Source organism: Melanerpes formicivorus, unplaced genomic scaffold, assembly GCF_026170545.1.
Source record: "Melanerpes formicivorus ecotype bairdi unplaced genomic scaffold, bMelFor1.0.p_v2 SCAF_18, whole genome shotgun sequence".
In the NCBI taxonomy this organism is placed as follows: Eukaryota; Metazoa; Chordata; class Aves; order Piciformes; family Picidae; genus Melanerpes; species Melanerpes formicivorus.
Genome location: NW_027142370.1, coordinates 14,089,200 through 14,101,543, shown reverse-complemented (window position 1 = coordinate 14,101,543; position 12,344 = coordinate 14,089,200). Strand labels below are relative to the sequence as shown.

At 53.4% G+C, this 12,344-nt stretch overlaps 1 protein-coding gene across 1 annotated transcript in view; it reads right to left on the bottom strand.

The window, feature by feature from the left end:
* Nucleotides 1-1,786: 1,786 nt before the first annotated feature.
* SMOX (spermine oxidase) overlaps nt 1,787-12,344 on the bottom strand; it is a 92,646-nt gene continuing 82,088 nt past the window's right edge. Inside the window, exons 6-7 of the mRNA XM_068149687.1 lie at nt 4,040-4,200; nt 1,787-2,320 (exon numbers count right to left, since the gene is read on the bottom strand). Coding sequence (XP_068005788.1) covers nt 2,183-2,320; nt 4,040-4,200 — 299 coding nt within the window. The 3' untranslated portion in view covers nt 1,787-2,182. The remainder of the gene's footprint in view (nt 2,321-4,039; nt 4,201-12,344) is intronic.

Sequence of the window (12,344 nt, the reverse complement as noted above, 5' to 3'; positions counted from 1 at the left end):
GGCTTGTTCATCCTGCAGGGAAGGAGGCTGAGGAGGCAGCTGGGGTTGCTTAGCCTGGAGGAGACCTTGCTCTCTAAAACTCCCTGAAGGGAGGTTGTAGCCAGGTGGGGGTTGGTCTCTTCTCCCAGGCAACCAGCACCAGAACAAGAGGACACAGTCTTGAGCTGTGCCAGGGGAAGTTTGGGCTGGAGGTGAGGAAGAAGTTCTTCATAGAGAGATTGGCCACTGGAATGTGCTGCCCAGGGAGGTGGTGGAGTCACCATCCCTGGAGGTGTTTAGGAGACTGGATGGGGTGCTTGGTGCCATGGTTTAGTTGATTAGATGGTGTTGGGTGAGAGGTTGGACTTGTTGATCTCAAAGGTCTTTTCCAACCTGGTTAATTCTCTTCTCTTCTATTCTACAAGTCCCTGATAAAAGGTTGGAGCCAGGTGGGGGCTGGTCTCTTCTCCAACCTGGTGCAACTTGAAGAAAAGAGGAAACAGCCTCAAGTTGCCCCAGGGCAGGTTTAGGTTGGACATGAGGAACAATTTCTTCCCCAAAAGGGTTGTCAAGCCCTGGACCAGGCTGCCCAGGGCAGTGATGGAGACCCCACCCCTGGAGGTCTTGATATGGTGCTGAGGGCTGGTTTAGCACCAGCCTGGGTGGAGTTAGGTAATGGTTGGACTGGATGATCCTAAAGGTCTTTTCTACCCTGTGTAATCCCATGATTCATGATTCCATGGTTCAGTTCATTGTCAAACCTTCTTTGTTAGCTTTTCTCTTTTCCTCAGTTCTGTCACTCTTTATCCCAAGCACTTTTAAATGCATTTTCAAGCAGTTCTACCTGGGCACTGTCAGAGGTGTCACTGCCAGAGGGGCTCTGCAGCTGAAGAAACTCTCCAGCTCACACAAGGAGGAGCTGGCAGACTCAGAACCAACCTTGGCAGATATTCCTTATCCTGGGCACTGCTGTTGAGTCTTTTCCCAGTTCAGCAGCACTGGCATCTCGTCCCTGAGGCCTCTCTGGTGTGCTCAGCACAGCACAGACAGGGACCTGTTGGAGCAGGGCCAGAGGAGGCCACAGCAATTTCTGGGAGGGCTGGAAGCCCTCTGCTGTGAGGCCAGGCTGAGAGAGTTGGGGTTGTTGAGCCTGGAGGAGAATCCAGAGAGACCTTCTGGTGGCATTTCAGTACTTGAAGGGGACTACAGGAAGGATGAGGAGGGACTTTTTATTGGGGACTGTCATGATAGGACAAGAGGTGATGGTTTGAAGTTAAAACAGGGAGGTTGACAATGGAGAGAAGGAATAGCTGGTTTATGCTGAGGGTGGTGAGACCCTGTCCCAGGTTTCCCAGAGAGGTGGGAGATGCCCCATGTATACTAGTGTAGTATCATAGTATCAGTCAGGGTTGGAAGGGACCACAAAGATCATCTAGTTCCAACCCCCCTGCCATGGGCAGGGACACCCCACACTAGATCAGCCTGACCACAGCCTCATCCAGCCTGGGCTTAAACACCTCCAGGGACAGGGCCCCAACTACCTCCCTGGACAACCCATTCCAGGGCTTCACCACTCTCATGGGGAAGAACTTCCTCCTTCCTTCCCCATGGCTGGGCCCACTCCAGGCCAGGTTAGTTGTGGCTCTGAGCAACCTGCTCTAGTTGCAGCTGTCCCTGCTGAGTGCAGTGGAGCTGCTCTAGATGACCTTGAGAGGTCCTTTCCAAGCCAAGCCATGGTGTCATTTGTGTGCACACCTCTGGTTTCAGCCTGCTGAATGGAAGAGCTGCAAAGCTGCTGAGCAAAGTCTTCAGGAGGCTCCCAAGGCCTTTTTTATTACAACATTTATTCCAATCTAGAAGAAGGCACTTACAAGACAGAAAAGGAGGGGAACACAAAAATAAAGTGAAGTGGGAATTCCAGTGACAAAGAAACCATCTCCCAGACCCAAAGGAAAACCCAACCCTTCCCCAGGAGCAGGACATCACACAGGAATGAAGCTATGGCAGACTAAGGGGTTTATAACAGTTAGCCTCAGTTGCTGTTGTTGTTGTTGTGTAAGAGAAAAGAAATAACCAACAAACCCAAGACAAAAGCTGTTCTGCTCTGAACTGAACTAGAAATCAAAGAGAAAAGGACTCCTCCACACACACACACACCTGTCCAAGGTGTGGGGGGTGGGGGTGTTGGCAATCACTGGGTCCCTCAGTTGCAGCCCTGCAGGAGGTCCTGGTACATCTCGATGAGGTGAGCGGCCTCCCTCTGCCCGGACAGCACAGCACCGTGGGTGGTGGAGTAATACTTCCTGTGGGTGGCCTCCCCAGAGAACAGCACCTGCATGGGCTGGGGGCAGAGAACAGCACAGCTGCTCAGCAGAGCTTGCTTGGGCAGCAGATGCCAGCGGGAGACAAACGTTTCTGTGCCTGCCCAGGGCCCCACAAGCTGGCATCAGTGGTTAGGATAGGATAGGGTAGGGTAAGGTAGGGTAGGATGGGATGGGATGGGATGGGATGGGATGGGATGGGATGGGATAGGATAGGATAGGATAGGATAGGATAGGATAGGATAGGATAGGATAGGATAGGGTAGGATAGGATAGGGTAGGATAGGATAAGATAGGATAGGATAGGGTAGGGTAGGGTAGGGTGGGGTAGGGTAGGGTGGGGTGGGGCAGGGCGGGGCAGGATGGGGTAGGGTAGAGTAGAGTAGAATAGAATAGAATAGAATAGAATAGAATAGAATAGAATAGAATAGAATAGAATAGAATAGAATAGAATAGAACAGAATTAACCAGGTTGGAAAGAAGCTTTGAGATCATCAAGTCCAACCTATCACCCAACACCATCTGATCAACCAAACCATGGCACCAAGCACCCCATCCAGTCTCTTCCTAAACACCTCCAGGGATGGTGACTCCACCACCTCCCTGGGCAGCACATTCCAATGGCTAACAGCCTCTCTCTGGGAAGAACTTTCTCCTCACCTCCAGCCTAAACTTCCCCTGGCACAGCTTAAGACTGTGTCCTCTTGTTCTGGTGCTGCTTGCCTGGGAAAAGAGACCAACTCCCTCCTGCTGGTCCTCCAAGTCCTGCTGTGGTGCAGCAGGGGGAGAGGCACAGCCCAGGTAGGACAAGAGGGGAGATTTAGATTAGAAATGAGGATGGAACAGGTGTTTAGATGTTACAAACTGGAACAGGCTGTCCAGGCTGTGGATGACCCAGCCCTGAAAGTCTTCAAAGCCAGGTTGGAGAGGGCTTTGAGGAGCCTGGTCTAGAGGAAGGTGTCCCTGCTGCCTGCAGGGGAGTTGGAAATTCATAGTGCTACTTAGGGAGGTGGTGGGAGCCTCATCCCTGGAGGTATTTAAGGCCAGGCTGGATGTGGCTGTGAGCAACCTGCTGTAGTGTGAGGTGTCCAGAGAAGGGCAACAAGGCTGGGGAGAGGCCTTGAGCACAGCCCTGTGAGGAGAGGCTGAGGGAGCTGGGGTTGCTTAGCCTGGAGAAGAGGAGGCTGAGGGGAGACCTTCTTGCTCTCTACAACTCCCTGAAGGGAGGTTGTAGCCAGGAGGGGGTTGGTCTCTTCTCCCAGGCAACTAGCACCAGAACAAGAGGACACAGTCTCAAGCTGTGTCAGGGGAGGTTTAGGCTGGAGGTGAGGAGAATGTTCTTCCCAGAAAGAGCTGTTGGCCATTGGAATGTGCTGCCCAGGGAGGTGGTGGAGTCACCATCCCTGGAGGTGTTCAAGAGGGGATTGGACGTGGCACTTGGTTTAGTTGTCAGGAGATGTTCGGTGTCAGGTTGGACTTGCTGATCTCTGAGGTCTTTTCCAGCCTTATTGATTCTAGGATTCCATGATTCCAGAGAGCTGGGACTCCCCCTGGGTGCTGGGGTTCCAAACACACAGGGGAAGATCCTCCCCACATCAGCCGTGCAGAGGGGTATGTACAACCCCCCTGGAACACAGCCTGCCGGCGGTGCAGCCAGGGGCTTGTCCCTTCCAGCCCGCCCCCAGCAGCCGGTGCTGCGTGCCTGAGCTGAGCAGAGCAGCCCTGTGGCCCGTACTCACCCGGGTTTTGGAGCTCTGGGCGTAAGGCAGCGGCTTGGCGAGTTTCTCCACGTCGGCCCCGCTGGAGCCCACCTGGGTGTAGGAGTAGGAGCCGCGGAAGTTGGGGTTGCTGCCCCAGGAGGAGCGCAGGATCCGCCGAGGCTTCGGAATGTTTGGGTTCCCTGGGTGGAACAGAGGGGAAGGCAGAAATGTGAGAGCCTGCCTGTGTGGTAGCTTTCTGTTTGCTTCTTGCCTGGGTTTGGGACTTCTGAACCACAGAATCAATAAGGTTGGAAAAGACCTCAGAGATCAGCAAGTCCAACCTGTCACCCAACACCTCATGGCTACTAAACCATGGCACCAAGTGCCACATCCAATCCCCTCTTGAACACCTCCAGGGATGGGGACTCTACCACCTCCCTGGGCAGCACATTCCAATGGCTAACAACTCTCTCTGGGAAGAACTTTCTCCTCACCTCCAGCCTAAACTTCCCCTGGCACAGCTTGAGACCATCTATATCTGAAGACATCCAGAATGGACTGTGAACTTGATTGAGTCATTGGTGTAGATAAGAAGGACACTGAGACACTTGAACATGTCCAGAGAAGAGCAACAAAGCTGGGGAGGGGTCTGGAGCACAGCCCTGTGAGGAGAGGCTGAGGGAGCTGGGATTGCTTAGCCTGGAGAAGAGGAGGCTCAGGTGAGACCTCATTGCTCTCTACAACTACCTGAAGGGAGGTTGTAGCCAGGTGGGGATTGGTCTCTTCTCCCAGGCAACCAGCACCAGAACAAGAGGACACAGTCTCAAGCTGTGCCAGGGGAGGTTCAGGCTGGATGTTAGGAAGAAGTTAGTCCCAGAAGAGAGATTGGCCATTGGAATGTGCTGCCCAGGGAGGTGGTGGAGTCACCATCCCTGGAGGTGTTTAGGAAGAGACTGGATGAGGCACTTGCTGCCATGCTTTAGTTGATTAGATGGTGTTGGGTGATAGGTTGGACTTGATGATCTCAAAGGTCTTTTCCAACCTGGTTAATTCTATTCTATTCTATTCTATTCTATTCTATTCTATTCTATTCTATTCTATTCTATTCTATTCTATTCTATTCTATTCTATTCTATTCCATTCCATTCCATTCCATTCCATTCCATTCCATTCCATTCCATTCATCTCTCCCTTCCCTCCTCCAGCAGAGGACAGCACAGCCAGCAAGGCAGCAGCCTTCCTCCACCTACCCAAACTGTCTCTTGGGGGGTCGTAATATAATTCCTTTCCTCTCCTCTCTCCCTCTTCTCTCTTTTTCTCTCTCCATTTTTCTCTCCCTCTCTGCAGCAGATCACCACTTTATTCTGTTAACAGATAGCCTCAAGGGCTGATGACCTTTTGGCCTCATTTGTGCCTCTGATTTCATAACAGGGGAATATTCAACAGAACTGAGTCTCTTCCCCTCTCTGGACCGAGCCAGTGAGAGAGGAATGAGGAGGCTGGGCATGGAGCATTGCAATGAAGTCTCTCTGCAGGAGAGCTGAGAGCCAGCCTTGAGGCAACCTCACACAACCAGGTAAGGTTCAGCTCCTGCAGCAGCAGCAAGATAAACTGACACTTGGTGCACAGTTCCTGTGCCTGCCCCTGGCTGTGCAGCACATCAGTGTGCTTAGCCTGCTTCAACTCCTGCAGAACAGGAGCTGCTTCCTTCCCTGCCTCACCTCCTGCTTTCAGGAGCATGCTGTGGCAACCAGGAGGCTGAGCTGGAGCAAGGGCCCCTGGGCAGCTTCCCAGAGCTCACTGTGAGCACCTTCTAGCCACTGGCACCCAGATCAAAAGGTGGCAGAGGCCAGCAGATAAACACAGCCTGCAAACACACACAGCCCACAAGTGGGTGTTGTTTCAGGAGTAGAGGACTGAGCACAACAAAGCCTCTCCAGCATGCTCCTCCTGCACTCTTCAAAGCAGGAATGCCTGGGCTGGAAGTGCCAAGCCCAAGGGAGTCTGAGAACAGGGAGCTCTCAGATGCATGGAGGAAGGAAGTGATCATGGTTTATTTTTAAGGGCTGTGGGAAAACCCAGGAGAGCACACACACCATGGAAGCTGTCACACAACAGCTCCCCAAGGAGGGCCACAGCAGGCAGCCACCAAGCTGCACCACCCAGAAGCAGTCACACCAGGGGTGTTTGTTTCTCTGCAGGGGGCTGGTGGGGCCTCCTCTGTGCCTGCTGCAGGTTATAGAGCCATGGAATGGAATCACACAATTGCTGGGGCTGGAAAGGCCTTTTAAGATCACCCAGTCCAACCATTCTCCATTGGTGGAACTCTACCAAGGCTGCTGCTAAGCCATGTCCTCCAGCATGGCTCTCGCTCTTTGAAACACCTCTAGGGATGGGGATCCAACCACCTCCCTGAGGAGCCTGTGCCTGTGGTGGAGAACCTTATCAGTCAAGAAGTTTCTTGTACTGTCCATCCTAAACCTCCTCTGGTGCAACTTCAGGCCATTTCCTCTTGTCCTATCACTTACTACTAGGGAGAAGAGACCAACCCCCACCTCACTCCAGTCTCCTTTCAGACAGTTGTAGAGAGCAATGGGGTCTCCCTTCAGCCTCCTTTTCTCCAGGCTGAACACCCCCAGTTCCTTCAGCTGCTTCTCCCCAGCCCTGCTCTCCAGACCCTTCCCCAGCTTTGCTGCCCTTCTCTGGACCTGCTCCAGCACCTCAAGGTCCTTCTTTTAATGAGGACCCCAAAACTGAACCCAGCTGTGGCCTCCCCAGTGCTGAGCACAAGGGGACAATCCCTTCCCTGGTCCTGCTGGTCACACTCTTCCAGGTCAGGAACGTTCTCTCATGCTCCACTATCAAGCTGCCCAGAGAAGACTTTCAAACAAGAAGCTGATAGGAAGCTGATGAACGTGGGCAGAATCCAATGGGATGGCATTTAACAAGTCCAAGTGCCAGGGGCTGCACTTTGGTCACAACAACCCCAGGCAGAGCTACAGGCTGGGGTCAGAGTGGCTGGAGAGCTCCCAAACAGAGAGGGATCTGGAGATGCTGATTGACAGCTGCCTAAACATGAGCCAGCAGTGTGCCCAGGTGGCCAAGAGGGCCAATGGCATCCTGGCCTGCATTAGGAATAGTGTGGCCAGCAGGAGCAGGGAAGTCATTGTGCCCCTGTACTCAAAACTGGTTAGGCCACACCTTGAGTCCTGTGTCCAGTTCTGGGCCACTCAGTTTAAGAAGGACATTGAGAGACTTGAAGGTGTCCAGAGAAGGGCAACAAGGCTGGGGAGAGGCCTTGAGCACAGCCCTGTGAGGAGAGGCTGAGGGAGCTGGGGTTGTTTAGCCTGCAGAAGAGGAGGCTCAGGGGTGACCTCATTGCCCTCTACAACTAGCTGAAGGGAGGTTGTAGCCAGGTGGGGGTTGGTCTCTTCTCCCAGGCAACCAGCACCAGAACAAGAGGACACAGTCTCAAGCTGTGTCAGGGGAGGTTTAGGCTGGAGGTGAGGAAGAAGCTCTTCACACAGAGAGATTGCCCATTGGAATGTGCTGCCCAGGGAGGTGGTGGAGTCACCATCCCTGGAGGTGTTCAAGAGGGGATTGCACGTGGCACTTGGTGCCATGGTCTAGTCATGAGGTCTGTGTTGATAGGTTGGACTCGATGATCCTCGAGGTCTCTTCCAACCTGAGTGATACTGTGACACTGTGATACTGTGATGAGGAACACAAGCTGCAAGAAATGAGATGAGGGCTGCTGAGCCTGCAGGTATGGCCACAGATCTGCTCAAAGGTTGTCATTTACTATCAACAGAGCTCCTGGAGGCACCAGCCCCAGCAGCAAGTGGAGAAAGCCAGCAGTGTTTACTAGAGCAATGCTTCAGACTGGTACCAGCAACAGCTTTGTCCATCTCTGGTGCTTCCCAGGGATGAGCTTCTGCTGTGCACACAAGCAGGTAAACAGCAGCCTCCCCACCAGGGAATTGTTCTTGCCACAGCACAATCAGCCCAAGGGAGCACACTGCAGAGCAACACGAGGCACACAGAGCTTCACACAGAGACACCTGAGCATGGAGCAGGGCTGAGGAGCCTGGGGCCATCAAAAGGCAGCTGCAGAGCTCCCACAACTGAAGCCCCTCTTCCCACCCAGCACCACACTGTGTGCTGCAGGTGTACCAGCTCTCCCAAAGCTCTTCCAAGGCTCTCCAGCACCTCAGATCATAGGAGCATGACCCAAGCCACAAAGCTGGGGAAGGGTCTGGGGAACAGGGCAGGTGAGGAGCAGCTGAGGGGTGTACAGCCTGGAGGAGAGTGAGGAGAGACCTTCTGGCTCTCTACAACTCCCTGAAAGGAGTTTGGAGGCAGGTGGTTGTTGGTCTCTTCTCCCTAGTATCAGGTGATAGAAGGAGAGGAAATGACCTGAAATTGTGCCAGAGGAGGTTGAAGTTGGAGATTAGGAAAAATGTCTTTGCTGCAAGAGTGGTCAGGGAGTGGAACAGGCTGCCCAGGGGGTGGTGGAGTGCTGGTGAGACCTGGGTGGAACTCTGGGCCACAGTTTAACATCCAGGGAGGTGTAGTTGAAGGTTGGATGTGGAGGGCTTTTCCAACCAAACCAATTCTGATCCTATGATCCAAGTGTCCACCATGCAACTACTGTGCCCCTGCACTCCCTCAGGTCTGCAGCTTGTCATGTGAGCAGCTAAGCAGGAGACCTTAGGTCCTGCGGCAGACAGAGAGGAGGAGCTTGGGTTGAAGGTCAGAAGGGAACAAGTAACACAAGCTCTGATCCTGAACTCTTGTTTGCAAGGCAAACTGCAAACACTTGGAGGGCCAAGCTGGTTTAAGGGACATATTTAATTGGCCCTCCTTAATCTGCTCTCAGACAAATGGGTAAACACCAGGCTCTGCCCACAGATCCATGTACACAGTTACTGCAGATGTGGGAATGTCCAAGAGAGAGAAAATGGCTAAAAAAGGATCTTAGCCTTCACCAGAATAGGAGGGCAGCTGTCATCATGGCACAGAGGTCCACTTGTGAAGCTGTGGAAGGTAATTCCATGGGCCTCAAGCAATTCTGTCCTGATTCACACACTGGGAGGTGTGGCTACAAAGAGTTGTTGGTTGTGGGGCTGCTCGTGAGGCAGGATTATCATGACACATCAGGCAATCCCAGGCACAAATCCAGGCTGAGCAGGGACTGGCTGGAAAGCAGCCCTGAGGAGAGAGACTTGGGGGTGCTGGGGGAGGAGAAGCTCAACAGGAGCTCTCAGTGTGCACTTGCAGCCCACAAAGCCAATCAGGTCCTGGGCTGCATCAGGAGAAGTGTGGCCAGCAGGGCAAGGGAGGTGATTCTCCCCCTCTGCTCAGCTCTGCTGAGACCACACCTGGAGTACTGCCTCCAGTTCTGCAGCCCCTATTCCAAGAGGGATGTGGAGGTGCTGGAAGGTGTCCAGAGAAGGGCCAGGAGGATGAGCAGAGGGCTGGAGCACCTCTCCTGTGAGGACAGACTGAAGGAGTTGGGGCTGTTCAGTCTGGAGAAGAGAAGGCTCCCAGGTGATCTCATTGTGGCCTTCCAGTATCTGCAGGGGGCTACAAGAAGGCTGGGGAGGGACTGCTCAGGATCTCAGGTAGGGATAGGACTAGGGGGAATGGAATGAAGCTGGAGGTGGGGAGATTCAGGCTGGAGGTGAGGAGGAAGTTCTTCTTCATGAGAGTGGTGAAGCCCTGGAATGGGTTGTCCAGGGAGGTGGTTGAGGCCCCAGCCCTGGAGGTGTTTAAGGCCAGGCTGGATGAGGCTCTGGCCAGGCTGATCTAGTGTGAGGTGTCCCTGCCCATGGCAGGGGGGTTGGAACTAGATGATCCTTGTGGTCCCTTCCAACCCTGACTGACACTATGACATCAACTCTCCTGCTTTCAGGAGCATGCTGTGGCAGCCAGGAGGCTGAACTGGAGCAAGGGCCCCTGGGCAGCTTCCCAGAGCTCACTGTGAGCACCTTCTAGCCACTGGCACCCACATCACAAGGTGGCAGAGGCCAGCAGACAAACACAGCCTGCAAACATACACGGCCCCAGACACAGGTAGTTGCCTTCCTGAGAGCCGGGTACACAAGATCCCATCAAGGCCAGAGGAAATCTGTAGACACTAACACATGGGTTAGTGTCTACAGCCACCAGAGGGACATGAGGGTACCTCAGGCACACATGTGGGGTTGGCAGATATGACTCAGAGCCTAAAAGGGATCTGTTCCTCTCTGGACAAATAGCTGGGGGACAGGGAGGACAACTCAGGGCACCCCCAGCCACAGTGGGACAATCAGCAAGAGCCTCAGAAGGGAGCAGGTCTGCAGTTACTGCCTTCTGGCTTCAGACACACAGAGCCTAGCCAGCAGTGGAACCAGAGCAAGGCATCCCATCTAAACAGATCTAGAGGCACGGGATTCCAGCCTTCCAGCTGTGGAAAGCAGCAATGGTCAGTGGATCTTTGGTTAGAACAGCCCTGGGAGCTTCTCACAGGAAAGCCAGATCCTAGAATGGCTCAGGCTGGAAAGGATCTCAAAGGTCATCTACTCCAACCCCCTGCCATGGGCAGGGACACCTCTCAACTAGACTGGGCTGTTCAAGGCCTCATCCAATCTGGTGTTGAACACCTCCAGGGAGGGGGCATCCACAACCTTCCTGGGCAGCCTATTCCAGAGTCTCACCACCCTCATACTGAAGAACTTCTTCCTAAGATCCACTCCAACCCTGCTCTCCCTCAGCTTCAAATTATTTCCCCCTGTCCTGTTTCTAGACACCCTTAGACAAAGACCCTCTGCAGCCTTCCTTTAGGATCCCTTTAGGTACTGGAAGGCAGCTCTAAGGTCCCCCTGGAGTCTTCTCTTCTCCAGGCTGCACAACCTCAGCCCCCTCAGCCTGTCCTCACAGCAGAGGTGCTCCAGCCCTTGGATCATCTTTGTGGCCTCCTCTACACTCACTCCAACAGCTCTGTGTCTTTCTTATGCTGGGGACACCAGAACTGGAGGCAGGATTGCAGGTGGGGTCTGAGCAGAGCAGGGTCAAGGGGCAGAATCCCCTCTCTTGCCCTGCTGCCCACACTGCTCTGGCTGCAGCCCAGCACACAGCTGCCTGCTGGGCTGCATGAGGCACTGCTGGCTCCTGGGGAGCTTCTCATCAACTTTCTTTAGGGCTACTCTCATCCACAGCACCAGCCTGCACACGACTCAGGTCACAGATCACCTCCTGTCAGAGAGAAAGATCTCAGTGTGAAGAAACACAGAGACTTAAAGGGCAGTTTTATCATTGGAGTAGCACCCTTTGAAGCCAAACCAAAGCCTGCATGAGCAATGGGCTGGGAGAACACAGGCAAAGGTGGGACCCCACCTGGCAATGCATTAATCCTTTCACAGAAGAGTAAGAAATAGGAATGTGGGGGATTTAATTCCCAGAACATGAAAGCTACAAAAGGCAAAGTGAATAGTAAAAGCTCACACTAGCTACTGCCACTGCTGAAGCTAAGATTCTCTGTACTCAGTGGAGAAAAGCTTCTTCAGAAGCTGCCACAGAGCACCAAGTGAAGTCTGGAAGGACTGAAGCACCTCGTGGAAGAGTCATTCTTTCTGCTGAGCTCAGGAAATCCTAGCTCCCCAACTCTGTGAGCTGACTTCCATGAAGAGGGGCAGTGGGAAACACTTTCCAAGCTGGGGTTGGTGGAGCTAATTGGGGCAGAGCAGTCCAGTCACTCTCAGAAATGACTACCGATAGATCACAGACAGGAGCCTGCTTTGTCCCTCTCCACTCACTCTCCAGCAAGCCAGATGAGTGGAGAGGACAGAGCTGAGCATGCTGCTGTTATTTCAGCCTGCCTGGCACCTGGCCCAGATTACTCTTGAGATATTTGCTGCCTCTGTGAACCTGCTGGGCAAAACAGGAGCAAGGGTGGCAGGATCAACCCAGCTTCCCCAGCAAGGCCATCCTGCAAGGCCTGTAAAGACCTTTTCTAGGAACAAACACGTGTTGGGGGGCATAAAGTGGAACAGGTCACCTTGTGCAAAGGGTGTTCCAAGAACAGGCTTTCTTTGCTCATAGTTTCAAGCAGCTGAGAGGCCACCCCCCAGCTTCTGCACAAAATGTTCATTGCAGGGCCCTGGTAAATTCCATCTGAAATTCCCCAGGGTTGGATAAGCCAAGATTAGAAGCAGGCTGAGGTAAAGCTCACACTGCTGAAGAGTCTGATGGACAGTGACCAAGTGCAGGATCAGCTGGAACAGCAACTGCAGCACATACCAGTGACCCCTTGCCAACAGCTTTCCATCCTAGGAGGAGAAGAGGAACATCCAACACATGCAAA